The sequence below is a fragment of the Asparagus officinalis genome, chromosome 1 (assembly GCF_001876935.1).
Source record: "Asparagus officinalis chromosome 1, Aspof.V1, whole genome shotgun sequence".
Classification (NCBI taxonomy): domain Eukaryota; kingdom Viridiplantae; phylum Streptophyta; class Magnoliopsida; order Asparagales; family Asparagaceae; genus Asparagus; species Asparagus officinalis.
In genome coordinates, this window is record NC_033794.1 from 129,714,879 (window position 1) to 129,729,431 (window position 14,553).

At 35.4% G+C, this 14,553-nt stretch overlaps 1 protein-coding gene across 1 annotated transcript in view; it reads right to left on the reverse strand.

Moving 5' to 3' along the window:
- Nucleotides 1–14,437, reverse strand: part of LOC109849262 (sodium/hydrogen exchanger 6-like) — a 22,408-nt gene extending 7,971 nt beyond the window's left edge. The window contains 20 exon segments of the mRNA XM_020419104.1: nucleotides 1,685–1,761; nucleotides 1,842–1,936; nucleotides 2,924–3,007; nucleotides 3,712–3,821; nucleotides 3,903–4,000; nucleotides 4,201–4,220; nucleotides 4,329–4,404; nucleotides 4,495–4,592; nucleotides 4,688–4,853; nucleotides 4,933–4,964; nucleotides 8,828–8,856; nucleotides 9,892–9,986; nucleotides 10,074–10,093; nucleotides 10,224–10,286; nucleotides 10,925–11,036; nucleotides 11,133–11,218; nucleotides 11,304–11,328; nucleotides 11,448–11,507; nucleotides 11,608–11,659; nucleotides 14,280–14,437. Coding sequence (XP_020274693.1) covers nucleotides 1,685–1,761; nucleotides 1,842–1,936; nucleotides 2,924–3,007; nucleotides 3,712–3,821; nucleotides 3,903–4,000; nucleotides 4,201–4,220; nucleotides 4,329–4,404; nucleotides 4,495–4,592; nucleotides 4,688–4,853; nucleotides 4,933–4,964; nucleotides 8,828–8,856; nucleotides 9,892–9,986; nucleotides 10,074–10,093; nucleotides 10,224–10,286; nucleotides 10,925–11,036; nucleotides 11,133–11,218; nucleotides 11,304–11,328; nucleotides 11,448–11,507; nucleotides 11,608–11,659; nucleotides 14,280–14,367 — 1,486 coding nt within the window. The 5' untranslated portion in view covers nucleotides 14,368–14,437.

A 14,553-nucleotide genomic window follows, 5' to 3' on the forward strand; every position in this document is an offset into this window, starting at 1 on the left:
CGGGTCACCTTGGTGTGACCCATGTTTTACGATGTTTTTGGCCGTTGTTCTGGACTTCGATCTCCATTCTTGGCGCAATTTTGGTGGTTTTTTTACTACCTCTTCCTTCTGCAATTCTTCTTCAACCGGGATCCGAATCTGAGGTTACGACATGACAGTCTCCGCGACGAGACTGTTGGCTCCCACAATGGTCGACAGTGTGTTTGGGTCAGAAATTGCTTTCTTTATTGTTGAATTCATTACAACTTCAATCGTTACAATCAATTTAAAAGATAAGTCTTTTTATAAGACTTTTATACAATAAAAATAAAAATTAATTATAATTTCTTCAAACAACACACAATAGAGAACGTTTATCGCTCGTTGCTATTTGCGCGAGATCTTTGCCGGTGTCAGGGTTTATCCGTGGACCACAGCGGATCAGATCCGGTTGACAGAAGATTGATTAAAGCTCTTACTTCACAAAGAAAGTAATCGCTGAAGTGAATAATCTCGACCAAGCGAGATCGCTACTCTTCTCGAGATCAAGTCCAAGCCTGATCTCAAGGAATGGTGGGAATAGGGCTTCAGATCTCTCGAACTCTCACTCTTTATGCTGAAAAACTTCGCTAAGATCTGCTAGCCTCTCTGAAATTCGTGCTTCCTTGCTCTACAATTTGACAACACCTCGCCCTCTTGATTAAAATTCACGCCCTGTGAATGGGGACCCTAGGGTTGTATTTATAAGGTTTCGGGTATCCTGTTTTCGGATAAGAATGAGTGATTTAACCTTATCTTCAGTCAATAACGGCCTAATCACATATAAGGATGATATTAAGTCAGTTGGGACACTATGGAATGAAGAAATCCCAAGAAAACCTATCAAAACGCATTTTTGGATACCGGTGTGCGGGGCAAACCACGGTGACCCGCGCCTGTGCTGGTCACCTCGTGGTGACCCGCATTTGTGCGGGTCATTTTGACACTTAGCACCTTTTTGGCTTCCGGACTTTTATTTTTCCACCGTTTTGTGTATTTTGTCATTTTGTTGACTTGTACGCTTCGCTGACTTGATTTAGGCGCTCGTTAGCTTCTTTACGGCTTTGGATAATCCTTTTTGATTCGGATAATCCTCTCCGACTTGGATAATGATGTTCATCGTCTTCTCTTCGTCTCGAGCTGTATTCGGACACCTATAGGCATTTTTAGACGCCTACAAGATCTAGCCGCAATTGGGCTATAGAACAGGGGTCTATCCAAAATTAACAGTTATCACCTGAAACATTTAATGTATTCGTCGAATAATGAAGAGAATAAAACAAGTGGAGCAGGGTAGTGCAGCAAAAAATATATATAATCAGATTTACTAAACAATGAGACCGAAAGCAAGTTGAAGAAAAAAGCCCAAAGGTCTCTGCCAGACTGGAACGAAAATAAAAGACTCTCACAAGGATAAGCACATCAGCATCAGGATGCAGCCATAAAGACACCATAACCAATAAATTCTTAGGGTATAGATATATAAACTATGAGAACATCCTCGAGGCATGAATCAGGTGTCAGAGAGTTTGGGATGGTCTGTGCAAAGTCAGGCATACGTACAAGTACGCCCACAGACAATCACATAGAAGTCAAATAAATATCTTATAGGGTTGCTATCTGCTAAAGTGAATTTAAAAACTGTTAATTGGAAATTATATCTTACCAGAATCCTCTTCATCATTTTGGCTTGTGAAGAATGGAGTCAGATAATTCTTATCTAATGCTGTGAAAGATGCAGTACTGTGGAAGGTAGCCAACAAATGTATGTTAACAAGTGGATTTTAACAAGCATGTGAAGCAAATAGATAACTATAAGATACCTTTTGTGAAATTCTTTGAGTTTCATCTTTAACCTGCTGCCAGATGATGTTCCCTCTTCGTAGGATGGGGAGATATACCCATTCTCCTCAAAGCTCTGCTTAACAGTCAAATAATGAGAAATGTCATAATTTTGTTATGGTTCAATAATAAAAAAGGTGCCAGAGATGTTGAACAAGCTCAAGCTGCAACTTAATTGAAAACAGAGATTTAAAAGTCGAGATATTCCTAACAAGAAGTCAAACTGGGCACTTGGGCCTTGATGGCCCAACTTGAATGAAACCTAGTAAATATGCTGGACTTGTAAGGTTTTTCAAATTGGATTCAGCTTAAGCTGAAATTTCTAGCCCAAACTAAAGTTGAATCTGGTGTTGAAAATCCAACCCCTGAGGCAAACTGGACACGGCCAATCCAACACAAACACCACACACACACACGCACATAATATGTAGCATATGTATAGAAGCATAGATGCTTTCAGGATTGAACTTATCAGATGTTTCCTACCTCTATTTTTGACTTGACACGATATGCATAATCCCTCTTTTAATCTAAAAGTTCAATCGAATAAACACAAACACCACTGATCTGACACGTGCTCAACCCTCCCGGATGTTAGATGCTTTGTGTACAATTCAACCCCAACACAAGGTAGGGTTAGGTTTGAGTTGAGAGATTAAGACATGAAGTGTGGTTAGGATTGGCCTCTTATCCGAAGCAAACCCGCCTAAACCGCACTACTAGCACCAACAGCAGTCATTTCCTTGTAGAAAACCAGGGACTTCTTTTGGCAAAAGGTATTTTGAATAATAGAGGCTCAATAAGGCTATAAGCTAAATAGTAGATTAAAGACCATATAGTCAGATGATCACAATTCACAGCTGCATCACAAAATCAGCTATTCACCTCATGTGGCAGAGCAAAAAAGTTCAGGGATAAAAACAGCAGATAGAGAATTACACATGGAACTAAACCTATTCATCATGATTAATCTACGATGATTCCAAAAATCCTCACTTTATAAAATATTCTAAAATAAACAAAAAACGGAGTGCGAGAAAACTATATAGTTTTTATGGTCCACCTCTCCAAGAGGAACATCATGCACATCACCTACAACTTCCAGAGCCTCAAGCATGGTGCCTGTTGAGCCTCCAATTAACAGGACCTGCATAAACAGTAAACATCAAGGGAATCAAAGATTTATGAAAGTTAAAATACTTCTTTGATTCATTCACCTAAAAATGAAACAAGTAGATTCATGCCATGTTGGAAAATATATCGTCAAAACTGCAAATCAAACGATGAAATTAAATGGCAAACTGAAAGGTACAAGACAACTACAGTATCTGGTACAGACTATCTTCTTTGGAGGTCAACCATGAATGGAAATTTTCCCTTCCTTTGGGACTAATTTCATAGGGAGCTCTCAAGTTTGACTTAAAGCAAGGGTTGCACCCTTTTAAGCACTCTAATTAAGCAATTCAATATTTTCTTAGAACTACTAACATTTGTCCAAAATAAAAATTCTAAGACATTCAAAAACACAAAGAAGGTTAAGGATTCTTTTCTAGGTGAACCATGTGGTTCATTCCATCCATACAGAATGGCGTACTCTTGAAAAAAGACATTTGAATCTGGCCCAGTCTCAGATCACATGCACGTATCTGATCTAAATTAGTAGTCATCTGCTAACAATTTATTGGCGCATAAAAACAAACAATCATATATGAAACATGAACATATTGCAAAAAATGAGAGAGGTCGGATTCAAATACGGGCATGGGAGCCAGCAAGAGGCCGAGAGCATGTTCTGATAAACTGTTAAATGTATAAAACCCATGTACAAATAATAATGGTATGCGGACCTACCGTCAAAACAACAATTGCAGTGGTCGTTGTGAGTATTATTTGCCCATGTCCATCAGGAAGATCATGTACAGATTGCAGAGCAAGGGCAAAAGCCATAGCCCCTCTAAGGCCTGTTAGCATAATACATGTCAATAGCACTATTGCATAAAATCAACTAGATTCAGAAGTTTAAGAGAAGACTACCAACTCACCACTATACCAAAGAGCCTTTAGATGCTTTGGTGGTATTTGCCTATTTGCTGGTCGAACTAAGTTGATCAAGTAACCACAGGAGAAGACATTCACCGCCCTTATAGTTAAAACCAATACGGTTAATGTGATAAACTACAGTATAAATCAGAATTTTACTTTAATTCTAATAGAAAACTATGGACAATCATCCAGATAGAAAAACTAACTAAATACTAAATTATCATAAGAAAATCCAAGCTGTTAGAGAATAAAAGAAGTACAATTCAAGATTAAACAGCTAGAGGATATAGTTGTTACCTTGCAACTCCTATGAACAGCTGTAACATTCATAAAAAACAAAAAGTCAAGGATAGATGAAATTGTAATGCAATATTATTTAAAAATGAAAAGAAAATATAAAATGGTAGGGAGAGAATAATGAATACAATTGAGAAAAAGATAAAACCAATATGTGACCAGCTGTGTTGTTCCATGGCAATGTCAAAACCCATGTATATGAATCTGCAAATAAAAGCACCTTATAAGAAAGAACAAGTGATAAACATAGAAACTTATCACTACATGAAATCATTAAATCTGAGCATCCCTTACACAAATGTTTCTGCTAAGGAAGATATCAGGTGGAAAAAAGCAGCTGTAAACCGTTGAGAATCTTCTGACAAGTTTGAGAATGTGTAGCGCTTCATGACCTTGAAGACAATGGAAATATAAAGAATAATTTGAAGTTTTTGAACTGTACAGGACAAAGTTAGTCTCAGCGTACTATCACTAAAAAAGTACTTACAATTCCCGTGAACAATATTGAAACAATACCAGACAGACCCAAACCTTCTGCTAACATGTAACTGAAAAATATTTGAAATCAATTAAAAGCAAGCATTAGATGACTCTATGCAAGAGTTAAACGACAGTTCAGGAGGACAAAAAGGCAACACTCCAGGTTATGAAGGCTGCAACGAGAGAGAAGAAAATTATTTTCTACGTGAATAGTATTGTGAAAAAAAGTAGAGTAAAGCGAGTAATGCTTACTTGTCAATATCCAACCCAGCATACTTAAAAAGGTGCACAGTAGTCAAGATTAACAACAGCAATCTGTCATATGAATATATGCATCATACTTATAAATTACAGATATGTTTCTGCCACTAACGGATTGCGAAACAACTAAGATATTTTGAACATTTAAGAGAGTTGCAACTCTTTTGAGGTATGAGAATAACATTTTGAATATTTAGACTAAACATGAACTGATACTGGAAGGTTGGTTGCATGACAAAAACCTCTAAGGACTTGATCCTGGAAGGTTGGTTACATAACAAAATCCTTAAAGGAAGCTTTTATTGCCTTAGATTACAACATAAACTAGTTCCTCAAGTAAATCATAGCTAAATGCTGACTTAATCTAGAGAAACTGATCCTTGCTGGTGGTACTAACACCATGCCACTCTTTACACATGGATACAGTTACATGTAGCGGTGGTAAACGATCGAATTGAATCGAATACTAAGGTGTTCATATTTGTATTTGTTTAAAATTATCAAATTCGATTGCGGACTCTAATATTCATATATCTAGTTTTTCGAACTCGAATACTTGGTATTTGATAAATATTCATGAATATTTACGAATACTTATCGAATATCAAAGTATATTTATTCTGCTAAAAAATTTGATTTTCAAATAATATTAAAATTCATAAATAAAATTTATTTCTTTATAATATACGATGTATATATTTAAATCAAAATTTTAATTAGAAAACAGATTTAAGATTATTTAAGTCTTAAAATCAGTATATAAAACTTAAGTAGAAATGGTAAGTAAGTTAAAAATATGACATCATATGTGCAATAATACAAATAATAAGGTGAACTTAAGTAGAAATGGTAAGTAAGTTAAAAATATGACATCATATGTGCAATAATACAAATAATAAGGTGGGGTCAAATTTTAAACGAATATTTAATAGACAAACGAATCAATTATACATCTGGTTAAATTCTATTCATTAGTAAACTAGAATGCTAAAAAAATTTGTTTAGTGGTAAACGAACTACCAATTCGAATATGATCAAATAGTTATTCGAACAATTATCGAACTATTTGTTAATTATTTGGTTCATTTCCACCCCAAGTTACATGTTTCACTCAAGTTTCGTGAAGAATTTTCAAATTCCCTTCTTTCAGAACAGAACCCAACCCACCTCCTTCCCTCACACACTAACTCAACGAACCAACAAAATACAAAGAAAAGGGAAAAACAATGAAAAGAAAACAATAGTATTGTGTGAGAGAGGATAAGGTTAGTTTAATTGTTTCACCAGAGAAAATTGTCAAAAATGATATGTGCATTTGGTCCCAAACAGTGCAATAAATCTAGTACCAACCCAGATTTTGAAAATAAGATTCAAGGAATTTGTCTTCATTTCTGCAAACCAAAACCAAAACAAGATTTTCAATGTACTCTAAAGCCTAAAGAAATTACATGGTAGCTTGCAGATACTTCTTTTCTGATAGGAAAACTGCTTTTACAGCCCCAATCTTTTCGTCATCTTTTTCAACCTTTTTGAACTTTTCCTATTGTTTGGTCCCTCTTCTATATCTATCATCACGACACTATCCCTGGACACTTGTCAGACATTTTACCATAAATCTCACTGCCATTAGGCTATCTTCGCCCTTGAAAACTTATCTATGATTTTGTTCCTTCACATAGAAAAGCCACCATATTGTTGGAACGAGCAGAGAGCTTCATCTGAACATGTGTAGGGACTGCTTGTTGAATCTGACCTGAGTTGAATACTTCTGGAAAGTGACAAATTGTTGGCTACTAAAGGAGGATTGATGCTTTAGGCTTGATACGACAGCAAGGGGATAAAGGTTAGGGGCTAGGGGTGCATTTGATCCGGATGCAGCTCGGATATGATACTTACCATATCCATATCTGGTTATTCATTTCGGATATGGATATGGATATAGATACATATATACTTCGGTAAGGAAAATTTATATCCATATCCACTAAAATTGAATATGGATACGGATATACATGGGAGTACAATAGCGGATACGCATGTGGAATCGTGGATATAAAATGGATATGAGAAAACTAGGTAGTGTTATAATATATAGTTCGTTAATATGTTCATGATATCTGAAAAGCTAAGATTAGACATCTTGATCATCAAAATTAACCTGAAATTCATAATCTAAAGATAAAAAACATCGTAACAATATGCATAACCATATCCTATCAGTTATAGATTTGAGTAACCATATCTGTATCCTAACAGATATGGTTACAGATAGTTCCTCGGATACGGATATAGTTTAGAACCCCAATTAGGGGTTGTTTGGTGGATTGGGATAGTTTTGTGGGTTTTTGAGGCTACGTGGTGGTTTCTTTTCTGTGGCCATTTGTTGGATGAAACTTAGAAGAAAATGGATGCAAGTTATAATGAAGAGGAGAGGTTTTGATAAATAGGCTTCACATCCAAGGGTTTGACACCCTACTTAAGAATATGCCTCACACTTAAGGGCCTCACACCAGGGGCATCACAACATTAGCAATTCACATGCAAGTTTCAAATCTCAAATTTTTTTTTATTCATAGGACTTCCAAATGAGGCTTACATCTTTATTTAAACAAAACAAAAGATAGCTTTTAGGCCTTGTTCGCCAAGCGGTTAAGAGAAAGGTTAAGCGGGTTTAACCCCTCTTTAGCCCTCCAAACGGGTTAATTTGGTCAAAGGGCTAACAAACCTTTTACAAGGGTTAAACTTAGTTAACCCCTCACTTAGAGAGTTAACAAATCCGCCTAAAGACACTGGTTAAGAGTTATTACCTCTTGAAGTAAGGAATGGAACATTGAAAAAAGTATTACATTTAAATTATTTATGGCAACTGACCTCTTTAACCCTTCTTTATCTGCCAAACATGAAAAACTTAAGGCCAGTTTGGTATTGTTGCAGCTTATAATAATTTGCTTATAAAATCAGTTTATAGAAGTAACTTATATAAGTTGTTGAAAATAGTTGTTTAGTGAGCAAATAAAAAAACAGGTTAAAAAGCAGTTATGGCGTTTGTTAGAACTGTGCTTAATGATCATTATTAAAAGATAAAAGATATATATGATATATAAACTAAAAAAAGCAAAAACTACTTTTAAAAGCATCATCATGTTGCTTCTAAAAGCACCCTCTGAAAAGCAGAAGTAGTTTTGATAAGCATACTAAAAAAGTTTTCACCAAAAACTACTAGTGGCTACTTCTTGAAAAAATAACTACAAACACTCTAAAAACAATACCAAACTGGCCCTTAACCCTTCATTTTTACTATCGGATCCAAACAGAATTAAATAATTTTTAACCTCTCGTGAAGGATTAACCAAGTTATTCCTTCTCCTTAAATATTCGCCCTTAACCCCTTGCCAAACACCTTAAGGAAAAAAGATAAAATCAAATCCTAAGGATCCTAACATTTAATCCTAAGGAAACAAAATAAATATCTAATAAAATCAAATCTCAAAGATCCCCCTAAAATTTCTAATATCAAATCCAAAAGAAATCCTACCTAAAATAAAAAGATTGCATCAGATATTTTTTAAAAAAAAGATCTAGACAAATCATAATAAAATCTTCACGAAATCTAACTTCTTCTATAGAATTCAGATCGAGATCTATCCTGCATCAATAGCTAAATGTGCATGAGATGTTCACAAATCTTTTGCCAAAAAAAGAAAGAAAGAGAGAGAGAGGACTATTTGACAATGTTTAAGGACCTTCACTTGCTAAGCTGATTCAAGGTATCTAGAGAATATATTAAAAATACAGAATATATAATTGTATTTGAGCAAAAATGTGTGTATGCATCTGCGTGTAATAAGTATGCATTTACGCATATATGCATGTTGCAAAAGGATATCAGTGCTGAAGTGAATCCAACTCCAACCCCTGTTAAGAGTATATTTGTTAGCAAGATCAGAAGAGAAAAATACTTGAGACTTAAATAAAGGAAACACAGAAAGCTGAAAACTTTAACACTTGAAAATCTCATTAAAATCCAGAACAAGAGTTGATTGCTGGAATGTTGTTATGAACAATTGAAATATAAATGATGTGCAAGAAAATGATTATGAATTAAGCACTTATATAGACAAAAAACTTTCACAATCCCTAAGAAGTACTCATTATCAAATGTTTACAAAAATAGCTACCAGTTATTTAATCTGAGAAGAGAGCCTTCTTTAAACTAAATATCAAACACGTAGAGAAATAAAGCTGTTCACCCAAGAACAACTGGCAGAACATATCTCAATTTCTGCAAGCATATAGGTATGCATCCACAACTTTTTTTTATTCCAGATTTTGAGGTATTAAAAGTAGTAACTGACATAACACAAATATCAATGTTATTAAAAGTGGAAATTAAATAGTTAACAGAAAGGTTACACGAATAAGACGAGCTGGGATACTACCAACAACAGGTTACCTCCCAGATCAACTAAGTGAACGAGTATAGAAGTGTAATATAAAAATAAATCAAGCATACAAGCTAGTAGGAGCATAGTGGAAAATGATATGTTCCATATCCACTATATTAGTAGCAGACATCGTTGAAATATATCAAGCAAATAGATTGGGAATGCATACAAGTCCACACTTCGGTATAATCTTCAATCATTAGCTAGAAAACTATAAATCCAAAATTCTAGTATATTTTGTTTTACAAATATTAAAGATAAGGTTTAAGTTGGAGGATGATCAATTTCTCTATGAATGAAAAACAAGCAAACACTATGATTTTCAACAAGTAAACTGTGCAAGTTTTGATTGATAGTCCCCTCAAGAGGAGGGTCCAATAACCCGAACTAATGCAACAATGATGTTACATCTCAAATACAAAGGAAATGTTGATGCTTCCATGTCAGAAATAAGTAGCAAACTTTACGGCGGTACTGAACTTAAGAGTTCAATAAGTTTACATACCTGAAGACATTGAGCCAACAAATGTCTCAAGAAACCTCAGAACAAGCATAAAGAAGTTCTGGCCAGAGGCTTGACTCCTTACTGAAGACATTGTTCTGCAGAAAAAGTATAAACTTTAAAATTTCGAACAGAAAATAGCCACAGCATAGAAGGGATAGGCATGTTCAAGCTTTGAAACTAACCTGTACAAGGAAATTGCCATCTTCAAAATTGCCAAGGTTGAAGGAAAATGGTTGGAAATGAAACATTTTAAAATAAAATAATAAACATAACTACAGGACTACATCATGCAATAAGTTATGAGATGCTAACCAATGGGAAAAAACACTTACTGCATCATTTAAAACAGATTCTCCAAACACCAAGGCATAAAGGTTCATATCAGTGCCCAGTTCCTGGATAAGATTGAAAAGCATCAGGATAACATTCTGCCTAAGATAAAGCAGATCATTGAAGAGAAGAAACAAATGTGTCATCCTAGTTCAACAATAGATAGTTTGGACTTGTTTTTCTCGGATGGATGCCGGGATTAGATGATGCTTACGGCCTATACGGTTACTAGTTGGTACCGTTAAATTACAGCAATGTTCGAGTGAGGTACCAAAGAAATATACGACCGAAGATGATGGTGACAAAATGTTATATCGGATGGCTAGTAGCTTGCTACATATAGGGAATCTTTGTCATGCTAGGGGGTCTTATGGTTGCCTATTACAGATTCCTTTACAAATATTGCTTATATTAAAATTCATTTTGGGCAAGCAAGCATTTTCTTTTTTAAGTTCGAAAAAAAGAGACAGTTGAGTTCACTTGGTATGGAAATAAAAAGGAGAATAACTGTTTCTTGTTTATTTTTTCAGCCATTCCCTTCTTCTAGAACAAGAAATAAAGTTCTAGGTCTCCATTTCCCTGAAAACATCACCATATGCATATGGTTTCAAGAACTACGCAATGCATTAGCTGAATTCTACGTAAAAACATAAAGATAGCAGTGTGAATAATACCAATAAAGATACAGAAAAAGACTGCAAACCTGAAATATGGATAACACAGTTACAGGATCTGTTGCTGATATAAGAGCACCAAACATAAGACATTCAACCAGTGGTAATTTATACATCAGGAATGTTAACCCACCAAGGTAACTGCAAGAAATAAAGTTAACCAACAATTCAGGATAAGTTGCAAAGCAGGAAATTTCCTGCAATAAATTAGGTCTTAAGGTCAAGAGGTCTGCCTACACCAAAATGCCTGTAACTATTGCAGCAATGAAGGTCCCAAAAATAGCAATGGTGACGATGGCACCAAAATTAGAAAAGAAAGGTTTCTGTCAGGAATGTTAGAAAACTATATTAGTAACAAATCCAATGCAGTTCCAGTATCAACAGGAATTTTCACCTTCTCAAACTTACCGGAGATAAGCTGAATCCTGATTGAGTATGCTAACAGTCAAGAAAAATAATTAAAGCCTCACTTATGTTCACTTTAACGAACAAGACTAGAAAAAAAGAAGGGCGAAGTAAATAAAATAAAGATACGGACATGTCAAAGGATATAATATAATCGGTGGCAACAAGAAGAGGAAGAAAAATTCCTCATGGAAATTGAACCAGGTCCTGGAAAGTAGTAAAACTCATCAAATACAAGATGGGGGTTTAACGAATTGTATGTACATTACATATCTGAAAAAATTAAGAGACATCTGCAAAGAGAAACCTTGTGTTTCTTTCTGTATTAGATATGTTGGCAAGTCCCCCAACGACCAAACCTGCCATGAAATAATAAGGAACCATTATGAAATGCCAGATAATTTCAAGAACTGTTTGTGTAACTTTCCATTATGAATGCTTGTTTTCAATGGAATACAAAACATCTCCGGTACACATATCACAGTTCACACTAAAATGGACCTTTTAAAGAAAGAAACATAAGCTCGTAGAAATGGTTTCCATGTAGATGTCGAAATAACAGCCATTCCATTAGTTGATTGGACAAAATGCATGTGCACCATCGTCAAGGTGTGATTCAACAAGAAAGGACATTAAAAAAAATCATTTTCAGTGCAACAGCTAAAAATGAGAATTCTACAAGATGAAATTATTAAAATAAGATCTTGAAAATGCCATGTTGAACAAGATTAAATTTGAAGTGAAAGGTTAATGACATATGTATGTATGTATGTATGTATTATGTAATTTGTGTTAGTGTGACATCGAGAGAAAAAGAGATTGGGGGTGGGGGTGCGTGCTAGCGTGCGTGCATGTTTTTTTAACTTCTTCTAGAAGCAATACCCTTATACTTCCAAGAGTAGCTACATAAAGTACATAAATGATCGTACGAGTAAATCATGATCTATACTTGAAGGGGTATGCAGAGGAAGTGAGTCTTCGCAAGTACTCAACATATCTATTCTGTATGTATCAAGTGCTCATTTGAAATCTTACTAAGATCATGAACTATAATGCTCATTTGAAATCCTACTAAGATCATGAACTATAATGTAGCCACAATTCACAAACAACATACACACACAATTAATTTGTTGGTTTGAAGCATAGGTACTCGTATAATTTTACAGATAATAGGCTACTGCATTATCATTCAAATGTACCTTTCTCAGAGCTTCTCTTCCGTTTTATTTTCTACTCGTTTCTTCCTTCTCTACCTATATTTCTTCTTTTACCCTTTCAGCTGCTTGATTGTTTTGAAACTGCCTTTAATGCATGCCTGCTGCACCAAAAGCCCAACACTAACCAAACTGTCTCCAAATGTTCCAACTTCCAAATATGAAGCTACCGATCAGAACCTTCATCACTGCAGTTCTATCCTTTTGACACCTTAGATCTCTTGTCTTCATCACTTTCAACCTTTCCAACAATAAATTTTGCATCTGATGAATTACGCCAAACATCAAAACTAGTCCGTTAACCCAGCAGTAAACCATACTTTTTCTAGGTGACAAATCTTCTTGGTCTACTCCATCATCTAGTCTCTGTAGTCACCAAATAAATGATGGGCATTTGAACACAACAAAACTATTTTCTTTTTAAGTGCATGTATTCATGGACAATAACAAACATCAGTTAGACCTATTAATATTGACCGTCACTTCAACCCTGCAGTCACCCAAGAACTACCTACACAATATCTTGACAAATCCTTGATTCAGTACAATAACAACACCTTCATCTCAAATTTTAGCTATTTCCATATCAACGGATAGTGTTTATTGCTCCATAATGTTCCTACTCCAAGGACTGTCCACTTAGTTGGTCTTTATTGCATATGGGTGAACTATCTCAACCCATTTTCCCACACTTTATCTCCTCATAACTAACTTTATCTCCGCATAACTTACAAGTTACAAGTTCCTAGATTGAGTAATATATGTACTCCATAAATAAAGATGCTGCTTCACCGATCGTTCATAATCAAGTCAAAGTGCATGTTCCCCAAGAAGTATGTGTTAGCAATCACCAAACTCTGAAATATTTCAGCTATGAATCAACCTTGTTGATCACGAGACCCTTCGCGGAGTGATCAGTTAAATCCTATGTTACTTGGGTACTCCTAAGTTCTAACTAAAACTATATTGTACCTGACATGTACCCGTGCCCAAACTCCTCGGACACTCCTTGCATATATGAAAACATCTATTCAGGCATGTACTCACTTATGTAATATATGTTTTAAGTTCGAACAGTACACTTCTCAGACGCAGATCCTACACTTCACATATACTTCCTAAAACTCATTGAACATAGATCAAGTTTCAAACTATAATTTTAAAGGTTTGCTTGGGTGTCTAGTTCAAAAATGATGGTTTTCCATTTTATAACAAACATAGTAAAATAAACATAAAAGTGTTATAGGAATTTTAATTCTCATAACACGTGAATGGAAAACAACATTGATCTCGTATAAATTATTAATTTTAATTATTTCATATATGTATGGGTACATAAATATTTATATACCTAATACCTATGTTCCTGTACCCTAACTTTTACAAATTTTCCATGTCCAGTACCCGTTCCGTCACCCGTAACCATTTCCACGCAACTTAGGTTAATCTAATTCTCAATATTTTTAAATTATGCACATTGAAGATTGGCATTGATTCGGCAGATTAGACCAGTGACAATTGAGCAATGCATTCACATCAACGCAATATAATTATTTTTTTTCAACTTTAGCTATATATTGGTAAAATGAACCAATGTATTCCATTTTGCATGAAAAAAATCCTTCTTATTTATCCTTTTAGTAAGTATTCCACTATGTATTGTTCTACGATTCTGTCATCTGATAAAAAAGGTAATCGAAATTCTGACGAAAAGAACCCTAATTACAAACGAATTGTACGAAATCTACAAAATTGAGCTCACCGATGAGGAGAGAGGCGCTGGCCTCGGGCATATAATAGACCTTATGCCTGCGGAGCACGTGACCAAGAACAAACGAAAGCACCAGCATCGGAGAATCTGCAGCAAGATTCCGACCCCTGCCGCTTGCTGGCTCCTTCCCCGGCGGCGCGCGGTGACAGCACTCCGCGCGGCGGAGCCGTGATGTTCAGCTCATCGTCCCCGGCGATGACGGCGGCGGTGACGAGACGCTGTTTTGGCTCTCGATTTTGTTTGGACTTCTCGATCGATTCCTCGT